The sequence below is a fragment of the Canis lupus genome, chromosome 18 (assembly GCF_003254725.2).
Source record: "Canis lupus dingo isolate Sandy chromosome 18, ASM325472v2, whole genome shotgun sequence".
Taxonomy (NCBI): domain Eukaryota; kingdom Metazoa; phylum Chordata; class Mammalia; order Carnivora; family Canidae; genus Canis; species Canis lupus.
The window spans coordinates 47,861,933-47,879,304 of NC_064260.1; the positions used below are offsets into that span (position 1 = coordinate 47,861,933).

The window sequence follows — 17,372 nt, forward strand, 5'->3', positions numbered from 1 at the left end:
GAGACATAGGCAGATGAAGAAGCAGGCTCCCTGCAGGGAGCCCACTGTGGGACTTGATCCCGGGACCCAAGGATCATGACCTAAGCCGAAGACAGACACTCAACCACTGAGCCACCCAGGCATCCCTATATTTGTCTTTTAAAGAAATCTGGGTTTTTAAACAAGATGTGAATTCTGTTTTTATATGTTGGCAACTATTTTTAAAAATGTAAATGCACAAGGGCGCTTGGCTGGCTCAGTCAGCGGATCTCAGGGTTGTAAGCTCAAGCCCCATGTTGGGTGTAGAGGTATTTAAAAAAAAAATATTTAAACGTGAAGCCCATATGAAACAAATAATGCAGAAGAACCAACAATCCAGGGCCACTGCAAGAGGGGACCACATCTATAAACCCTTCATGGAGACATCCCTCGCCAGGCAGGGTTTCCAATGATGGAGGGAAAAATCAGCACAGCTGGTGAGGACAATCTGCAGTAGCCACCAAAATTTCAAACTCAACGTCCTTTGACCTAACAGTTCTACTTCTGGAAATTTACTCTTCTAAAAAATCATTTTTTAAAAATCTATGAGACTCCGGGAACAAGAATATTCACTGTAGTTGATTTTTAGCTTCAAAGATTGCAAATAACCAAAATTTCACATTCCAAAGAGGAATGGTTAAATGTTGACAGCCTCCTTGCAAGATGGGGACAGAAAAGGCAGATGTATGCTGACCTGAACAGAACAAGAGCCCTCTGACAATTTCAGTTAAAAAGACTGCAGAAGGGACGCTTGGGTGGATTAATAGCCCAGGTCATGATCCTGGGGTCCTGGGATCGACTCCTCCATTGGGCTCCCAGTGAGGAGCCTGCTTCTTCTCCCTCTGCCCGTGTCTCTGCCTCTCTCTCTCATGAATAAATAAATAAAATGTTAAAAAAACAAAACAAAACAAAAACAGCAGAAATGCCACACAAGCCAGCTGGCATGGGGAGAGAAATCCCTGGTGTGGACCTGTGAGTGCGCAGCAGGGAGGAGGCAGGCCCCACACAGGGAGAAGTGGTGCTCCCAGTGGCCTGACCTTTCTGTGACTCGTGCTTTTCCGTCTTGCCCTGGTAGTCGAAGCCCACGGCACTCTTGTCCACCCGGTCAGCCTGCACGCCATACTTGCCACCGAACCCACTTGAGTAGTCTGAGGAGACAGGGCGGCAGTCAGTAAAGAAGCTCGATGACAGGCTCAACTGTCACCTCGGTTCTTCGACTGAGCAAGACAAAAACATTTTGGAGTCAGGACACAGCAAGAGATCAAGCGCACAGTTTAAAAGTCCCCCCATGGTCATGCAGGAGTGAACCCAGACTCCATTCAGAGCGCAATCCCTTGCAACCCCAAGAGGGGAGCCTCTCACAATGGCACAAGAAGCTGTGGTCCCACTGCAGAAATTAACTGTCCAAATAAAGCAAGTTGTGCAGCTCAAACCCCTTGCCGAAGGGACTAGAGAGGTCCATGCCAGGCCAGATGGACAGAGCGCCCACCCCCAGGGCATCCGATGACACGCAAGACACAGGCGTAAACCAGCTCACAAAAAGTACACCAAGCACTTTGAAAAAATAACATGCTTCCATTTAAAAAAAAAAAAAAAAGAAAGAAAAAAAAAGGCTTTAAAAGACTGGCACGACTTGAAGGTTAGCCAGCACCATGTGAGGACCACACACACAGTAAAGCAACAGTGATCTCAGGCTCTGGTTTCCAAGGCTGGGGGGAAAGTGAGCTTGTTGCCAGCCGAACCCGAGAGTGGACTCTCCTGGTACAACGATGCTCAGAGGAAGAAAAGGCAGCCTCTGCCACAGCCTGGGGAGCCCCATAGTGATATGGTCCTCCCCAGGAAACCGCCTCTGATGACAGTGTTCTCTCTGGCCCGGCGCAGCGGGGCAGGGCTGCCCTCCTGTCTGCAGCACAGCTTACCTCTCTGTGAGGCGTGCTTCTCGGTCTTCCCCTGGTATTCAAAGCCTACAGCAGACTGTAGTTACCAAAAAAAGGAAACATGTTAAGTGCCTCCAAATCAGTTCATCTGAGCCCACAATACATGAGACATTTTTAAGAACACCAGCCACGTTATTTTTTGATCTCTGATTTCCTAAGGCAGCTGCAAGTCTAACTGATGCCCCAAGCTCCAGCATCTGACACTTTCGGGCCATAAAACATTCGCCAGAGCCCCATGGGCTGCGCAGGCCAAGCTGCACAGCAAGTTCTGTTTATGGGTTTTAGCCCCACGATGCCAGCCTGGGACGACTCCCCACGGCCACAGGCAACCTTTTCACATGAGCTCTTCCAAGAGCAATGCTGACATCAGGAATGAGAACAGGTGCATTGGGGGCCTCTGCGTGCTCAGCCCGGGGAGACAGGGCTTCACCACCCTGTTTAACAGACGCTAATAGAAAACCACAACTAATAAATAGCAAAGCCTGAATGTAGACTGGGCTGCAACTGCACAGTCCAGGTCCTCAACTGCTAGGACAGAAAACAAAGGTGCTGACAGCCCTCCATCAGTGAATCAGAGGAAAGGCTGAGGCCCAGAGGTGCCAAAGAGCAACTGGACACCAGATCCTGGTCCTGGAAACGGGAATGGGGATGGCACTCTGCTGAATTTGCCCAGAACACTGCCCTGTCGCAGGGACATCTGTCAGGGAGGGTGGCTAGAAGTGGTCCCCAGGGGCACATTCTCAGGCAAATCTAAGACTGTCCCTGGTCCACCTGATGAGTAGATACCAACACAAAGGCTTTCTACAGCAAATAGCAAAAAAAGATCCTTCCACGTTCCTGTCTCCACTCCTAGAACAGCCAGTCCATCACCTGAGCCCCGTCGGGGGGCTTCTAGGAGTTCCGAGGTCAGGACGCCCACCCTGCAGTGCCATGTCTGAGGCACCTCTAGCTACCTTGAGATGAGAGTCTCCGCAGACTGCCTAGTCTGGAGAGAGCAGCCTGATCGCCCGGGCACTGGCTCCCACGACTCCTCACTCACCTGATCAACTCTGTCCACCTGGACACCAAACTTGCCTCCAAAGCCCCGGACGGAGTCCACCTGGGAGCAGTGCTTGGAGAGCTTCGACTGATACTCATGGCCGACAGCTGACTGAAATGGTGAGGAGTGAATGTGTTAGGTGCTGGTGCCACAGCTGTACCCGCCACCCCCAGGCAGAGACCCCACGACACTGGCCCCCAGTGGCCCAGGCTTGGCTCCTCCCCACGACACAGGCAGTGTGAACGCTGACAGATGGGGTCCCTAGAGCTGCCAGAAACCCTGCCAGCCGGGACTTTGGACATGATGGACATAAGTCAAGAACCCCGAGGCCAATTACTGCCTGAACCCGGCCCTTGACACCTGGCCTGCCCTCAGAGACTGGTGACAACACAGTTACTGCTCTGCTAAAGGGAGGCATGTTTGTGACTTGGAAACAAGTACCAGAAATCCCTTCCTTTTTTTTTTTTTTTTTTTTTTTTTCCAGAAATCCCTTCCTAACAGAGGCACAGACGGGGTATCCTTCAGTCATCACACACCCAGCAAGACCACCTCTGAGATACAGCCACCAAATTCAGGAAAGTGCCAGAGATCCCACAGCCCATGAACCTGAACATGTTTACTACCAAACTCTGAGCAGCCCCCAGCCCTGTCCAGCCTCCCAGCAGCCAGCTCTGCCCCCAGAGTGGACAGCGACCACAGACGGTGGGGCCCTATGACAGTGTGGGCATGGGGATGGCACCTCCAAACCCTCCTTCTTGCTCCCAACAGTCACACGTCCTGGAAAGCACCCGACAAATGCCCCACCACTTGTCTCTCCAGAGCTTCACGGGACATCGGGGTTCCGGCTCAATTAAAGCAGGGTGAGTGTCACTGTCAACCCTCCGCAAGCAACCCAGGAGTCTATTCTCATCATACTCCAGGGAAAAAAGCAGTGGAGTTTTACTGGGAACTCCGGGGCTGCATTACTCCCTCTTCTCCCCGAGTCTGCTCCATGTCAGGATTGATGGAGCACCCATGGCCTCCAGGGTTCCACCCAGAAAGTGTGACAGAGCAACCCTGAGGGGCAGCCTGCCCAAGGAGCCCCCCAACATCAATCTCAACAGAAAAGTTTTAAGAAAACTTTTCTAAAAATGTAGCCAGAATGACAGCTTCGCAATTTTCTAGATTTTTTTTTTTTTTAATCAAAACAGATCTACCTGATTGACAAAGTTATGTTTGTAACCAAAGGTCAGCCCTGGGCAGAGCATCATCTGAGGCCTGGATGCACGCTCCAGTTCCGGGTGCGGCTGAGACCAGGAACAAGGCCGACTTCCTAGGCCATGGCCCGCTGGAGCCTAAGCCGAAAGGCAGGGAGCCTGACAACCATGCAGACAGGGGCCGCAGCTGTCACGCCTGCCCAGACCACACTCCTCTGGATGGTATGTGTCTGCCTGAGACACAGGTCTTGTGAAAGTCTCCATCACACTGTCCTCAAGTCTTAACACAGAGATCTCAGGGCTTTTTCCAACTTCCGGGAAGAACTGGAATAATAACTTCAAAGTTACATGGTCTGGGAATCACAGTTATTTCTGATAGCTGGTCCAATTGTGTCCCCAGGAACTGTGAGCTAGTGAAAGCACAGAGGGTGGAACCACAAGCCCACATCAGCATCCCTAGATTCTTCTAGAAGGGACGCTATCCACTCCATCAGCCCAAGAGGCATGAGAGCGCTTTGCTGAGTCGCCTGGCCTTTGTGGATGCATCAGCCAGATGTGCGGCCTGGGCCCTCATAAGACGTCACTAAGCACCTTCGCGGTGTCTGGCCAGGCACAGGTGAGGACGACAGTTCCAGCCCCGACCCCGAAGAGCCTGCATGGAGAGGCAGCAACGTGGACACCGAACGGAGGACAACAGGGAGAAGGCACGTGTGTGTGTCTGTGGGTGTACGTGTGCACGCACATATGCACGCTGCAAGTGGGCTAACAGGAAGGGGCTCCTCAGAGCAGCTTCTGGGACTAGAAAGGCCTGAGCCAAGGTGCTAGGAGGGTGAGAGGGGCAGTCCCATGAGCAGCAGGGAAGCCAGAAGTCAACACCAGATCTTACTGTCATCAGGCTCCTCCTCGATACTATTTTCCCCAATATGTCATATGTCCAACCCAGACCTGGGGACCCAGACTGAAAACCAACTTCTTTCTGCTTTACTTGCCCACAGTCCCACAGGCTGTTTGGGATGGGAAAAGCTTCTACCTACTTGATTCTTTCACTGTCCTGAGCACATGGGTGTTTTTGTCTGTTTGCACTGTGAAAAGCTACCAGGCTTTTTTTTTTTTTTTTTTTTTTTTAAGAATCCAAAGATTATTCTGCTCCCCGCTTTCCCTGTCAAGACCTCTTTGGGAATGACAGTCCCACGAGGAAATGTCCCTGTGTCTTTCCTGTAGCTGTGTCTTTCCCTGGTCCAATTCCAGCTTAGGCAAATTGCAGACCTGGTTTGGGGTGCCCATAGCACCCCTCCCAATCCACTCAGCAGTAACACAGTGCAGCATGGCAAACTGTGACACGGCAGTGCCATTCTACACTCAGACACTGAATCCGATCTGTGCATGCGGGCGGGGAGTCGGGGTACAGGTCTGGAATTACAAACCAGAACTCAGTATCAGCTGACAGTTTTCCTTCTACAAAGAATAAAGGCAGGCATCTGCTGGGTCAGACTGGGAAATTCATGTCTACAAGGATGTCTGGAGAACATAAAGAACTGCCTTAGTGGAGGGGTGCCTGGGTGGCTCAGTGGTTGAGCTGGGCTCAACTCAGGGTCATGGTCATGGGTCCTGGGATTGAGTCCCACATTGGGCTCCCTGCTCAGCAGGGGGTCTGCTTCCTCCTCTCCTCTGGGTTCCTGCCCTCTCTTGCTATCTCTGTCACTATCTCCCTTACTCTCTCTCAAATAAATAAATAAGATTTAAAAAAAAAAAAAGGAGGGGAACCCTGGGTGGCTCAGCGGTTTGGCGCCTGCCTTTGGCCCAGGGTGCAATCCTGGAGTCCCGGGATGAGTCCCGCGTTGGGCTCCCGGCATGGAGCCTGCTTCTCCCTCTGCCTGTCTCTGCCTCTCTCTCTCTCTCTATCATGAATAAATAAATAAGTAAATCTTTAAGAAAAACAAAAAAAGACAGAAAATTGCCTTAATGGAGAAGCACTCAACACACTGCCCCCTACTCTGTATTCTCTTGCAGGGGGCAGGGATCAGCCCTCCAGAGCTCATCTGCTCCCTGTCTCTCCGGACGGAGAAGACACACAATGCTGTGCCATGAAAGGCCGAAGCATCCGGTCAACAATGTTGCCACTGTGCAGCAAGATGTCTAAACTCTACTGGTAACGGCTCATGGGAGCCGAGTCCTCCGAGTGAGGGCTCTCTCCTGTCTTGTGCGTGGAGACTGTGTCATCCATTGTGCCAGACTCCTGTCTGAAGGTCATTAATGTATGAAGGACGCCAGCACATCTGCTGGCTCAATGTTCAGCTGTGACATCCAGCTCCAGGGAGCTCCAGGGAGCCCCTGGATTTGGTTCCAATCCACAGACTGGCCCAGGTTAGGCTTCAAGCTCAGCTATAGGCAGTGGTCTTGTCCACGCCTATGGTCAAGAGGCTGCAGGGCTTCCGTCCTGATCAGAGCTGGCCTCCCTATGCGTCACCCACACCCCGGCAGCCGTGAGAATCCTCAGAGCTTCTAAAAGCGGGAGCACTTTATGAGTGAGGTCAACACAGGACTCCTTTTGGCAAATCTCATCTCCCCCAAATGACCAAAAAGGTTTAGTCTGAGGAGGTCTGAGCACCGACTCTGCCAACCACGTGCACGTCAAGAGCTGGCGCTGCCGCCCACTCACCTTGTCCATCCTGTCCTGCTCCACGCCAAACTTCCCGCCATAACCATGAGAGGCCTTTGGTCCCGTTTCAAGCTCCTTTTCCTTGAGGGTCTGGTGTTCTTGAAAAACATTCTCTCTAAGCTTGTGTATGCTTGAAGGGAAGAGAGAAAAACAAAACTGACAGAACAGAAGCGCACCCTCGCACCCTCGCCTTCAGGAGGACACAAGAGGACCAGGGCCATCCCTGTAAGCCTGCAGGGCTTGTGACTCCGTGCTCCCAAGTCCCCGCCCTCATCACGCTCTCCTGACCCCTCTGCCAGCTGGCCCACCTACTCCAACAGCAACCAGTCACGTTCAAGGGGAAAAAGAAACTAATCTGCATATCCCAGGGACACATCCCAACCCCCTGCAGGCATTAACCTGAAATGTGGACATTCTCTCAAACGGAGAAAAGGTGATCAATCATTAGGTAATGGGACTAGAAGAACCAGTTCTGTGAGCGCCACCCCAAAGCAGAAGGGGAAACCAAGTCAGCAGCTCCTTACCCCAGACACCCTGGGGACATTGGTGGAGGGCAGCGAAGCCAAACACTTAGACAGTGTCCCTTTACTTCAACTACCCCAACTTTCTGAATATTCAAAGGTGAAATCAAAGACTTTCAGAATTTATCATTCAAAGCCGTTTTTTACTTCAAACACTGGGAACTGTCAAAGAGATCACAAGGCGTGGTCACAACCTGACCGGTGAGGGAGCCTCTACAGCTGTTACCATCAGGAGGCCAGAGTAGCACAAGGTCACCCTTCTGGGATGTCCAGGGGACACCACATCCGCACCTTCAACATCTGGACAACAATCTCAGAAGAGTAGCGAGAAAGCAAACCAGGCTTGGCCACTGCCGGACCCTCTTTGGAGCAGGAGGAGGAAGGACACCCGGAAGGACCACAGGGCACCTGGAACATTCCCAAAGGCTGCTCTACCAGAGCTTGCACAACACGACATGTCTCAAAGCCACGGAAATGGAGGAAATGAGGAGAGGAATAGGTGACTTAACCCGTTTGGGAGGCAGCCTGAGCCACAATGAGGCTAGCTCCCCTCCTGGCAGGCCCAAGGCCCTCTCTCTACATCCTCTGGGGGCTTCTGTGGAGGGTGTGGGCTCAGCAAGTCAGGGAGGAACGGACTCTGGAGTCTAAAATGCCCACACTCCAGACCTCACCCTCTTTCATGATTTACTGACTCTTTCTCAGCCAAGAACAGCTTCACTTTCCTGAAAGACAGTGGGGCCAAGTAAGACAGACTCTGCCAACAGCCCCAACAGGCCAATGGGTCAGGGACAGTCCTTCATAAGCAGGGACGGAAGGATACCTTCTGCTGCCAGTGCGACCTAAACATAAGTCTGAGCTTTTATCTACACTTCCAGACAAGGAAACACCACCCGCAGATGTGACAGCTCATGATAGGACCAAGTCGAGAGCAAGGCCACGTTCCCCTACAAGGGCTATCATCCAGTTCTCTGGGGCTTTCTGCAGGAACACGGCGCTTAGAATCTGGCTCCCAGGACCCAGAGGACAGAGATAAAACAGTAAAATTATAACAAAATAACAGGAGGAGGATGTTTCAGGTCTCAGGCATTCAGAGACATGGTGTGTGTTAGGAACGTGCCCCCAGCACGGCAAGTGCAGGGAACAACAACCCATGAGGAGACCTCCACTACCCATAGAATGGACCCTAGAACGGTAACCACGAGACTCATCTGCAACAGGGACTCAGATGTCACTGCGCACATGAGCACATGCATGTGCAGGTGGAGGTCACTGCGTCTCACTCGCCTTGTGTGGCAGCGGCACTGCACTGGACACAATGACATACCCGGGGCAAGCAGGGGACCACGTGAGCAACATGGGCCAGCACCCCACCCAACCAGCCCTCTGCCTTTCAGGGCACCATTTTCACATCGTCATGGAGAGAGTCTTACTTGATGTGCTCCTGGTGCCCAGACCCCGTCACGGTTTTCGCTCCCCACCTCTGCTCCTTCTCGCTCACGTCGTTCTGAAAAGAAGAATAAACAATCAGCAGAGTCCACACGGCCCACATGAGCACCAGAGGAAAGCCACTTTCAGGACAAGTACAGCAAGGGTGGGCTGGTGACTCGTACCACAAAGTCAGGGTCAGTCTCCCAGTCATCGGCGCCGCCGTCGTCCTGGGTGATGGACACAGCATGGCCTGCCGAAGCCTTCCACATCTGAAAGAGCAGAGTACAGGGTCACGGAGGCTGACCCAATGGCTCCCAGCCCCTGGCTCCCCAACTTCGACCCAGCTCGGGGGCCGTGTAGCTAGGCCAGCGAGGGAGCATGCATCATCCCCACGCCGACCACAAAAGCACAAAAAAAAGAAACAGAAGATTGCATTTCTAACACTGTTTTCAAATGGCATGCAAAAAGTGTGTGAAACACTCCAGCTTCAGGCACCTGGTGGCCCAGTTGGTGAAGAAGCATCTGCCTTCGGCTCAGGTCACGATCTCAGGGTCCTGGGGTTGAGCTCCCCATTGGGCTCCCTGCTCAGCCCCTGTATGCTTTTTCCTCTCCCTGCCACTCCCCCTGCTTGTGCTCTATCTCTATGTCAAATAAATAAAATCTTAAAAAGAAAGAAAGAAAAAAAGAAAGAAAAGAAAGAAAAGAAAAGAAAAGAAAAGAAAAGAAAGAAAAGAAAAAGAAAAAGAAAAAGAAAAAGAAAAAGAAAAAGGAAAAGGAAAAGGAAAAGGAAGGAAAGGAAAGGAAAGGAAAGAAAAAAGAAAGAAAAGAAAAGAAAAGAAAAGAAAAGAAAAGAAAAGAAAAGAAAAGAAAAGAAAAGAAAAGAAAAGAAAAGAAAAGAGGACAGACCGACCCTGGCTTCAATTCAAATGAGAAAATTTTCTGGAAAATAAAAAAGCCACATGCGCGCTTACTTCATTAAGAATACATCCCTCCTTCACTGAGTCACGAAAACAGCTTTGTCCAAACAGTTGAAAGCACCCAACATTGTGAGTGTAAAACCTAACTTACCACAACTTTAAAAAAACAAAAGGTACCCATTCTGAATTCAAGTACTTACTGGACATGTAACAGTGACTTCCTTAACTTAGACTCTGACAACTGAATAAATGTTTCAAGTGATGTGATATTAGATATTAGATATTAGATATTAGAGATTCGCTTCACCATCTATCCAGGGAAGAACCCAGTACATGAAATGCAAACTTTTCCCCATACCAGGCAGCCCTGAGGACGGGCTGTGCCTTTCTGCCCCGGCTAGAAGGTTTTACCTGGCACGCAGAACAAGGACAGTTGCTTCACAGCTGAACACCACAAGCCTTCTCCTAAGAGAACTAGACTATGAGAATGGACTTCTTTTCCCCAGAAGTATTAATACAATTTCACCTAGGCCAGGAAGCAATTGGAAAATTATTCTAACTCCGAAGCTCTGTCCATGTGTGTGAACTGAGAACATCCAATGGATGCTTTCTGTGGTGCCACACTGGTGCTTCCGTGGCTTGAAATCACACAGGACAAAAGACCCCATGAGCCCAAGAACCTATCTAGATATGCGCACTGCCCCCCCCCACCCCCCCCCCGCCGCCTCCAGCTCTGCTGGGCCTCAAGTCCAGATTCCAGGTGGTAGCGAGGAGTGAATCAGTGCACAGCACTCTCAAGTTCCCAGATGTGATTCCTGCCACTGTCACCTGGGCAGGAGCAGTTTGCCAGGGTGTAAGGCAGCATCAACTGTCTCTCCAAGGCCACCTCAAACCTTGCTTCCCTCTGTGCAGCTGTCCCAAGCACAGCAAGAATTTCCCAGGTGTAATCCGCTTTTGACACAATTTTAAAGAGCAAACAGACTAAACTCTCAGCCCTGGGAGGAGCACATGCCCATTTACAAATGAAATAACCGGGACACCTAGGTGGCTCAGCGATTTAGCGCCTGCCTTTGACCCAGGCATGATCCTGGAGTCCTGGGATCGAGTTCCACATCAGGCTGCCTCCATGAGTCTGCTTCTCCCTCTGCCTGTGACTCTGCCTCTCTGTGTCTTTCATGAATAAAATAAAAAAATAAATCTTAAAAAAAAAAAGAACAAACAGCTGCTAGAAAGTCAAGTGATTTGCCCACAGTCCCTGCCTCTCGGAGTCAAGTCTGTCCCTGGCACCACACTAGAATGAGGCCACCCAACTGCACGACTTCGGCTGCCCACACATCAAGCCACTGAGGTCCCAACTGCTGAGAACAGGGTCTCTGGGGAGGGCCAGAGAGGCTATGTGTCCCCCGAAGGCAAAGGTGAAAGAGATCGTTGCCTGTTGCTTTCGTAGACTCATTAGGACACAGCAGAGCCGATTTTCACTGGTCCTTCTGGAAGCCAGCCTCCTCAGAGGACAGGGTGAGCATTGGCACCTGCTTCCTACCATCATGACTGGCAGCTCCTCCCACCTTCCACAGCACACGCACAAGGGACCAGGTGGTTCCTCCCAGGACAGAGATGCTTCCTATTCCCTCACTCCAGAGTTTTCTGGGATCCCTTTCTCTTTTTAAACCACAGGCAACACTGCAAACGGGACTGACTCACTTATTTCTAAGTAATCTCTACACCCAGCGTAGTGGTCAAACTCACAATCCCAAGATCAACAGTCGCATGCTCTTCTGACTGACCCAGCCAGGTGCCCCTTGATTTTACTTTTTAAACCATGAAATTTCCTCCCAGGAAATTACTGTCCCTAGCTCCGCAGACCCAGAGGGAGGACACTCACTCCTCTCCTTCCTCAGGGACCTACCCTCACAGTCTGAGGGGAGAGAAGATTAGAACGCTCCAAATGCACAAACCTTTCTTTCCGGCTGAAGACGAAAGGCTGCTCACGAATTTCTGTGTAAAGCCCAGGGATCCGGTGAGGAATTTCCAGGCATTTGGGAGTGATTCTGTCTGTAAAAAAATGAAGAATAAAAAGCTCAGAAGGAAGTCTATTGACAGACACTCTGGGCAAATGCTTCTGTGTGCAGGTCCTTTCAGGAAACCGACATCCTCCTACGCTTCACAAGGCTTTGTAAAGAAATCTGAAGGGAGAATGACAAGATTTGCATTTTACTAACCTAAAAACTCAAACGATTTTCAGACACATTGAGGAACTACGGAAAATAATAAGTTTCAGAAGATTTATAGCTGTATAAACTTTCTTCTTTGTGCAAACGGAAATTATTGCTGCAATCGTTAGCAGCCGTCTTCTGTTGGCTATGATTCTTACATGTCTCCATTTTTTGCTCATTCTAAATTATGACTTTGCTAAAAATAATAAAATTATATTACTGTGAGCCTAAAAAAAATAAAAGGAAAACTGATGGGATCATGAAGTGGCCAGGAGACAAAAGCAGCACAGTGATGGCTATCTAGATGAGAAGTGGCACGACTCGGGGAGCAGGGCAGAAGCAGGTAGCGCCTCTAATGAGCAGACACGGTTATCACACAGAGATCCAGACTCCCAATTCCCCCAAGGCACCGACGACCACCTCCCCACCCCCAACTCGAGATAACAGCCTCCACCGGCACTGTATGCTAGACATTACAGAGCAGACGAATAGTCCCCTCGTTCCCTAGGAACAAGCCAGACACAAGCCCAAGCCGCTTACGTCAGCATGCAGCCTCATCACACGTTAGGAACTGGAGGATTGGTGCTCTGCTAGCCTTCCCTACACTCAATTTCCTGACCCTACTATATCACTCCTCTCTCCTCAGTCCCCTGAGAACTCTAACTTCTGTAGGCTGCTCCGCTTATGCTAGGTACTGAGATTAGTGTTGTAAACAGCAAGCATCTACAGAAGTCTATCCAAGGGCAGCTAGTGAGAGCCTCAAATCTACAATGTATTACCCCCCAAAATTTTATTGCCCCCCCCCAAAGTTTTAAATTAAAAAAAAAAAATCACAGAAATAACTGAAAATGTAAATAGTTGGGATTTTCTTGGACCTAAAGATAAGGCCTTTGGCACCCTACCTCACACCACACACAAAAATTAACTCAGAAAAACAGGTCAAAGATCTCAAAGCTAAACTTAAACCATTAAACTCTCACAAGAAAACCTAAGTATAGATTTTCATCACCTTCAATCTGCCAACAGTTCTTAGCTAGGCCTCCAAAAGCACAAGCCAGAAAACTTAAGAACAGGGATCTGGGGGCGGGGGGGCAGGCCTCTGAGTAGACATTTCTCGGAAGATAAATAATGGCTACTAAGCTCATGAAAAGACACTCAGTATCATGAAGCATGAAAGAAATGCAAATCAAAGCCACAAGTGAGCTACCACAGCACTCATCCCAGGATGGCTAAAATAAAAAATCAGACTGTAACAAGTCTTGGAGGAGGGTACCAGAAATCCCAACCACAGTGCTGGTGGGACCAAAGAATGAGTTAACAGTGTGGCAGGTCCTCAAAAGGTTAAACACAGTTACCACTTGGCCCGGGGATCCCAATCCCCAACCAATCTCCAACCACAGAGACTCACCCAAGAGAAAGGAAAATTTATGTGCACACGAAACCTTGCCCAGGAATGCTCACAGCAATATTAGTCATAATAGCCAGAAAGCAAAACCAACGCAGATGCCCACACCACGTGGGTACATGTGATCCATTCATGCAATGAAATATTATTTGGCCATAAATAGGAGTGAAGGCCTGACAGACTCTACAACACGAATGACTCTAGAAAACAAGCTAAGGGAAAGAAGCCAGACACAAAAACTCAAATATTACAGCATCATTTACATGAAGTATCCAGAACTGGCAAACCTAGAGAGACAAAGAGATTACTGGTTGCCTCGTGTTGGAAGGAGAGGTAATAGGGATTCCCTCCCTCTGAGGTGATAAAATCATTCTCAAATTGATTGTGATGATGGTTGCGCAATTCCGCAAGTATACTACAAAACTACTTACCCATATCCTTTAATTTTATTTTATTTTATTTTTTTTTTTATTTATGATAGTCACAGAGAGAGAGAGAGAGAGAGAGAGAGAGGCAGAGACATAGGCAGAGGGAGAAGCAGGCTCCATGCACCAGGAGCCCGACATGGGACTCGATCCCGGGTCTCCAAGATCGCGCCCTGGGCCAAAGGCAGGCGCTAAACCGCTGGGCCACCCAGGGATCCCCCCATATCCTTTAAATGGGTGAATTATACAGTGTGTGAATTGCATCTCAATGAAACCATTACCAAAAACTACTTCTCACCATCAAGAGACCTTCCTTGCAAACGGCACACATATTCTTCGAGTCTGCACGAGTGTGATGTCACCGGGTACAGCCACAGAAACCGAGTAGAAAACTCTACAGGATAGTTGTAGCTTCCCATTAAAGTCACTATCTCCAGTGCAGCAGAGACGCAGGCAGAAAAAGGCGGCTTTGGAGCAGCCAAACAGCTGCCCCGAGGCCCACCCCTCACACCACCCTTCCACAGGGGAGAGCCCCCACCCCAAGCTTGGGCGTGCAGCTGGGCGGGCTCTGAGCACCAGGCTGCACAGTCACATACACGCAGTGTGAGCGTGTGACAGGTGGGTGCTGGGACACACTGCCATCCTGCAACGCCAGGCTGTCCGGGCGCGCCCAGTGACTCAGGCGCTCCACCACACCCTTTCTGAGCACCTACCTGTGCTGCGGGCGCCCAACAAATCAGAATCACAGATTATAACCACTTCCAAGTGCTTGAGAGATCTGCCTATCACAACGGTCCGGCCAGAAGCCAGCTGTACCACTGGGACACAGGGTACGGGGGACCAGTCTGCAGCCCCTGCCTCTACTCTCATTCCGGGGCCTTGGGGAGTGACCTTTAGGGCTCTTCCTGCTGCTCGGGGCTCTGGGCGTGCTCCTGTAAGAGAGGCTGCCTCCCCGCACCGCACCGGGCCCTGACCCGCGGGGCGGCCAGACCCGGCAGGGCAGCCCTTCCCTGGGCCGGACCCGCCGCCAGAACCCAAGGGGTTACCCCGGACCCAGCGCCGCGGGGCCAAGTCGACTCAGCCCAAACGGGGGGGGGGGGGGGGGGCGGGGGAAGGGGGGCGGGGGGCGGGGGCGCCTCGGCTGCTCCAGCGCTGCGGTCAGCGGGAGATGGGATTCCTCCCCCGGAGGCCCCGTCCCCTCTCCTCCCGACCCCCCGGGGGGGGTTAAGCTCCCGTGATAGGTCCGGACACGCAAACACGTAAAACAGCCCAGAAAGACCTTCCTGCTGACTTCCCACACGCCCGGAGGACGGGCTGCTCCAGATCCAGAGCCCTGGTCTCCTTCCCGCCGCCCCGATGCAGGACCTCCGGCAGGTGCGCCCCCAGACCCCGAGACCCCGGCCGCCCCTCCCCCCCGAGCCCAGCCCCCGCTCGCGCCCCGCCCCCCGCCCCCCGCGCCCGCAACCGCGAGCGGAAGAGCGGCGAGACCGCAGCGACCGCGGCTTCCTTCCCGTTCCGAGGCCGGCGGCGCCCAGGGCCCCGCGGGGAGCCGCCCCCTCCCCCCTCCCTTCCCCTCCCTCCCCGAGAGGACGCCGCGCTCGCTCACCGCCGCCCCGACTCGCTCCCGCCGCCCGGCCCCGCCGCGCCTGCGGCTCCGGCGCCCCCTGCACTTCCGGTTCCGCGGCGGGGGCGGGGCTCCATCCGGGTCCCCGCGAGGCCCCGCCCCGCCCCGCCCGCGCCCCAGCTGCTCCCGCGCCCACGTGGCACCGCCGCGCCCTCGGTCCGCGCAGGCGCGAGCCCCGCTCGGAGCGGCCGCGGAGCCCACCCGAGATGGAGGCCGCGCGGGGCGGACGCTGCCCGGGGGGGGGCCCGGGGGGGGGGCCCAGCAGCTTCATCGTCCACCCTCCCACCCCCCGTTCTTCCCCCATCCACGCATCCTCCACCCTCCCCAGCCATCCATCCGCTCTCCACTCCTCTACCCATCTGTCCGCCCACCCCCATCTTCACCCACGTCTTCCATCTACGCATCCTCTCTTCTTCCACCCACCCTCTCCGGCCATCCATCCGCTCTCCACTCCTCTACCCAACCAGCGTACATAATACACCCACCCGCCCATTTACTCATCCAGAGAAGACCGTATATGTATCAAGAACAGAAAGCAAATTAACATGCACCTTATCCTCAGGGACCTTCCAGCTTAGAAGGGAAGTCAGGCATAATCACACAGACATATAAGTAGGAAACAAGATAAATGTTATAAGGAAGTCAATTCTGGAATTGTACTGGGAAGGAGGTGGGGCCTTGCCTCACCAAGGAGATCAGAGACGGATTCTCTGGGCAATTAACATCTGCACCGAGATCTAAAAGCCAAGTAGAAGTAAGGAGGTCAGGAGGGAAGAATTTTCCAGGCAGCGGAAATAGCATGTGCAAAGGTCCTGAGGCAGGGGAACTGAAAAAAAGATCAGTGTAGCAGAAGCATGGTGATGAAGCAGGGCAGCGGGGTAAGATGGGGCCGGGTCATGTAGAGGTCAGCAGAACACAGCAAGGACTTTGATCTAAATAAATACTAAATGGGGAGTCTTTAGAGGAAGTCGAGCAGAGAAGAGACATCATAAAGTTTGGATTGCAATGAGATTCTTCTGGCTGCTGTGTGGGGAATAGATGGGAAGACAGCCAAGTAGGAGCCTAGGACAGCCAGTGCAAGCAAATTGGTGACAGTAGGTAAGATGGAGAGACGTGAGCAGATACAAGAGACATTTAGAAACTTAGATTACAGGTTCAAGGATGGATTACGAGTGGGGAAGGAGATGTCAGGTGTTAAAGGATAATTTTTTTGAATAAAGTGATTTTCATAAACATCTACCTGTAAAATGAATGCATGTCAAAGATTTTATATAACTTAATAATGAATGAAGCAATAAGATGTTCCAGCTTTTCAAAGGAGAAGCCAGGGGAATGCTGACATGAGTTTGCAAAAACCAGTCTATCCATCGGGCAATAGTCAACTGTATTTCACAAAACTCAGCTAATTTGCATTATTTACGGACAAGAATTATTTGCACTGCTGTCTGTTTTCTTTTTCTTTTTAAAGATTTATTTATTTATTCATGAGAGACACACAGAGAGTGGCAGAGACATAAGCAGAGGGAGAAGCAGGCTCCCTGGAGGGAGCCTGACGTGGGACTCAATCCCAGGGCCCCGGGATCACGCCCTGAGCCAAAGGCAGACAGACGCTCAACCACTGAGCCACCCAGATGCTCCCTGCTGTCTGTCTTCTTCAGAAGTAGGATATGGTGCAAAGACACACATCCCATGGAATCAAATGATTATCAAGGTCCCCTGAATTCTGCTTAAAGAATATCCAATAATCACTTTTGTCATTCTAAAATCTGAAATCTCTCCTTACAAAGAGATGACCCTCGCCCCTGTGAAGATGCTCAGACAAGGAAAATGGAGGGAGGTGGGGAGGGGGGAAAAGGGGAGAGAGAAGCACCCAGATTGAGGGGTCAGCGTGAGAATACAGTTTTGGACTTGGTACATTTGAGGCACAAAGTGAGGGGCTCAAGAGGTGAAGCCAGTCAGATGGGTTTCCAGCTGGAACTTTCAAAGTAAA

The 17,372-nt window shown here is 51.5% G+C and overlaps 1 protein-coding gene across 9 annotated transcripts in view; it reads right to left on the reverse strand.

The window, feature by feature from the left end:
• The window catches only part of CTTN (cortactin), a 32,053-nt gene extending 16,568 nt beyond the window's left edge, over positions 1 to 15,485 (reverse strand). For 5 of the 9 annotated variants that reach the window (XM_025451794.3, XM_035701954.2, XM_025451789.3 and 2 more), the window contains exons 1-8: positions 15,365 to 15,456; positions 11,671 to 11,767; positions 8,981 to 9,067; positions 8,801 to 8,874; positions 6,850 to 6,979; positions 2,995 to 3,105; positions 1,938 to 1,992; positions 1,056 to 1,166 (exon numbers count right to left, since the gene is read on the reverse strand). In XM_025451794.3, the coding sequence (XP_025307579.1) occupies positions 1,056 to 1,166; positions 1,938 to 1,992; positions 2,995 to 3,105; positions 6,850 to 6,979; positions 8,801 to 8,874; positions 8,981 to 9,067 (568 nt within the window). In that variant the 5' untranslated portion in view covers positions 11,671 to 11,767; positions 15,365 to 15,456. Of the gene's footprint in view, positions 1 to 1,055; positions 1,167 to 1,937; positions 1,993 to 2,994; positions 3,106 to 6,849; positions 6,980 to 8,800; positions 8,875 to 8,980; positions 9,068 to 11,670; positions 11,768 to 14,056; positions 14,189 to 15,364 lie in introns of those variants that run through there. The other 4 variants (XM_035701948.2, XM_035701949.2, XM_025451791.3 and 1 more) reach the window with 4 other exon arrangements.
• Positions 15,486 to 17,372: the final 1,887 nt, after the last annotated feature.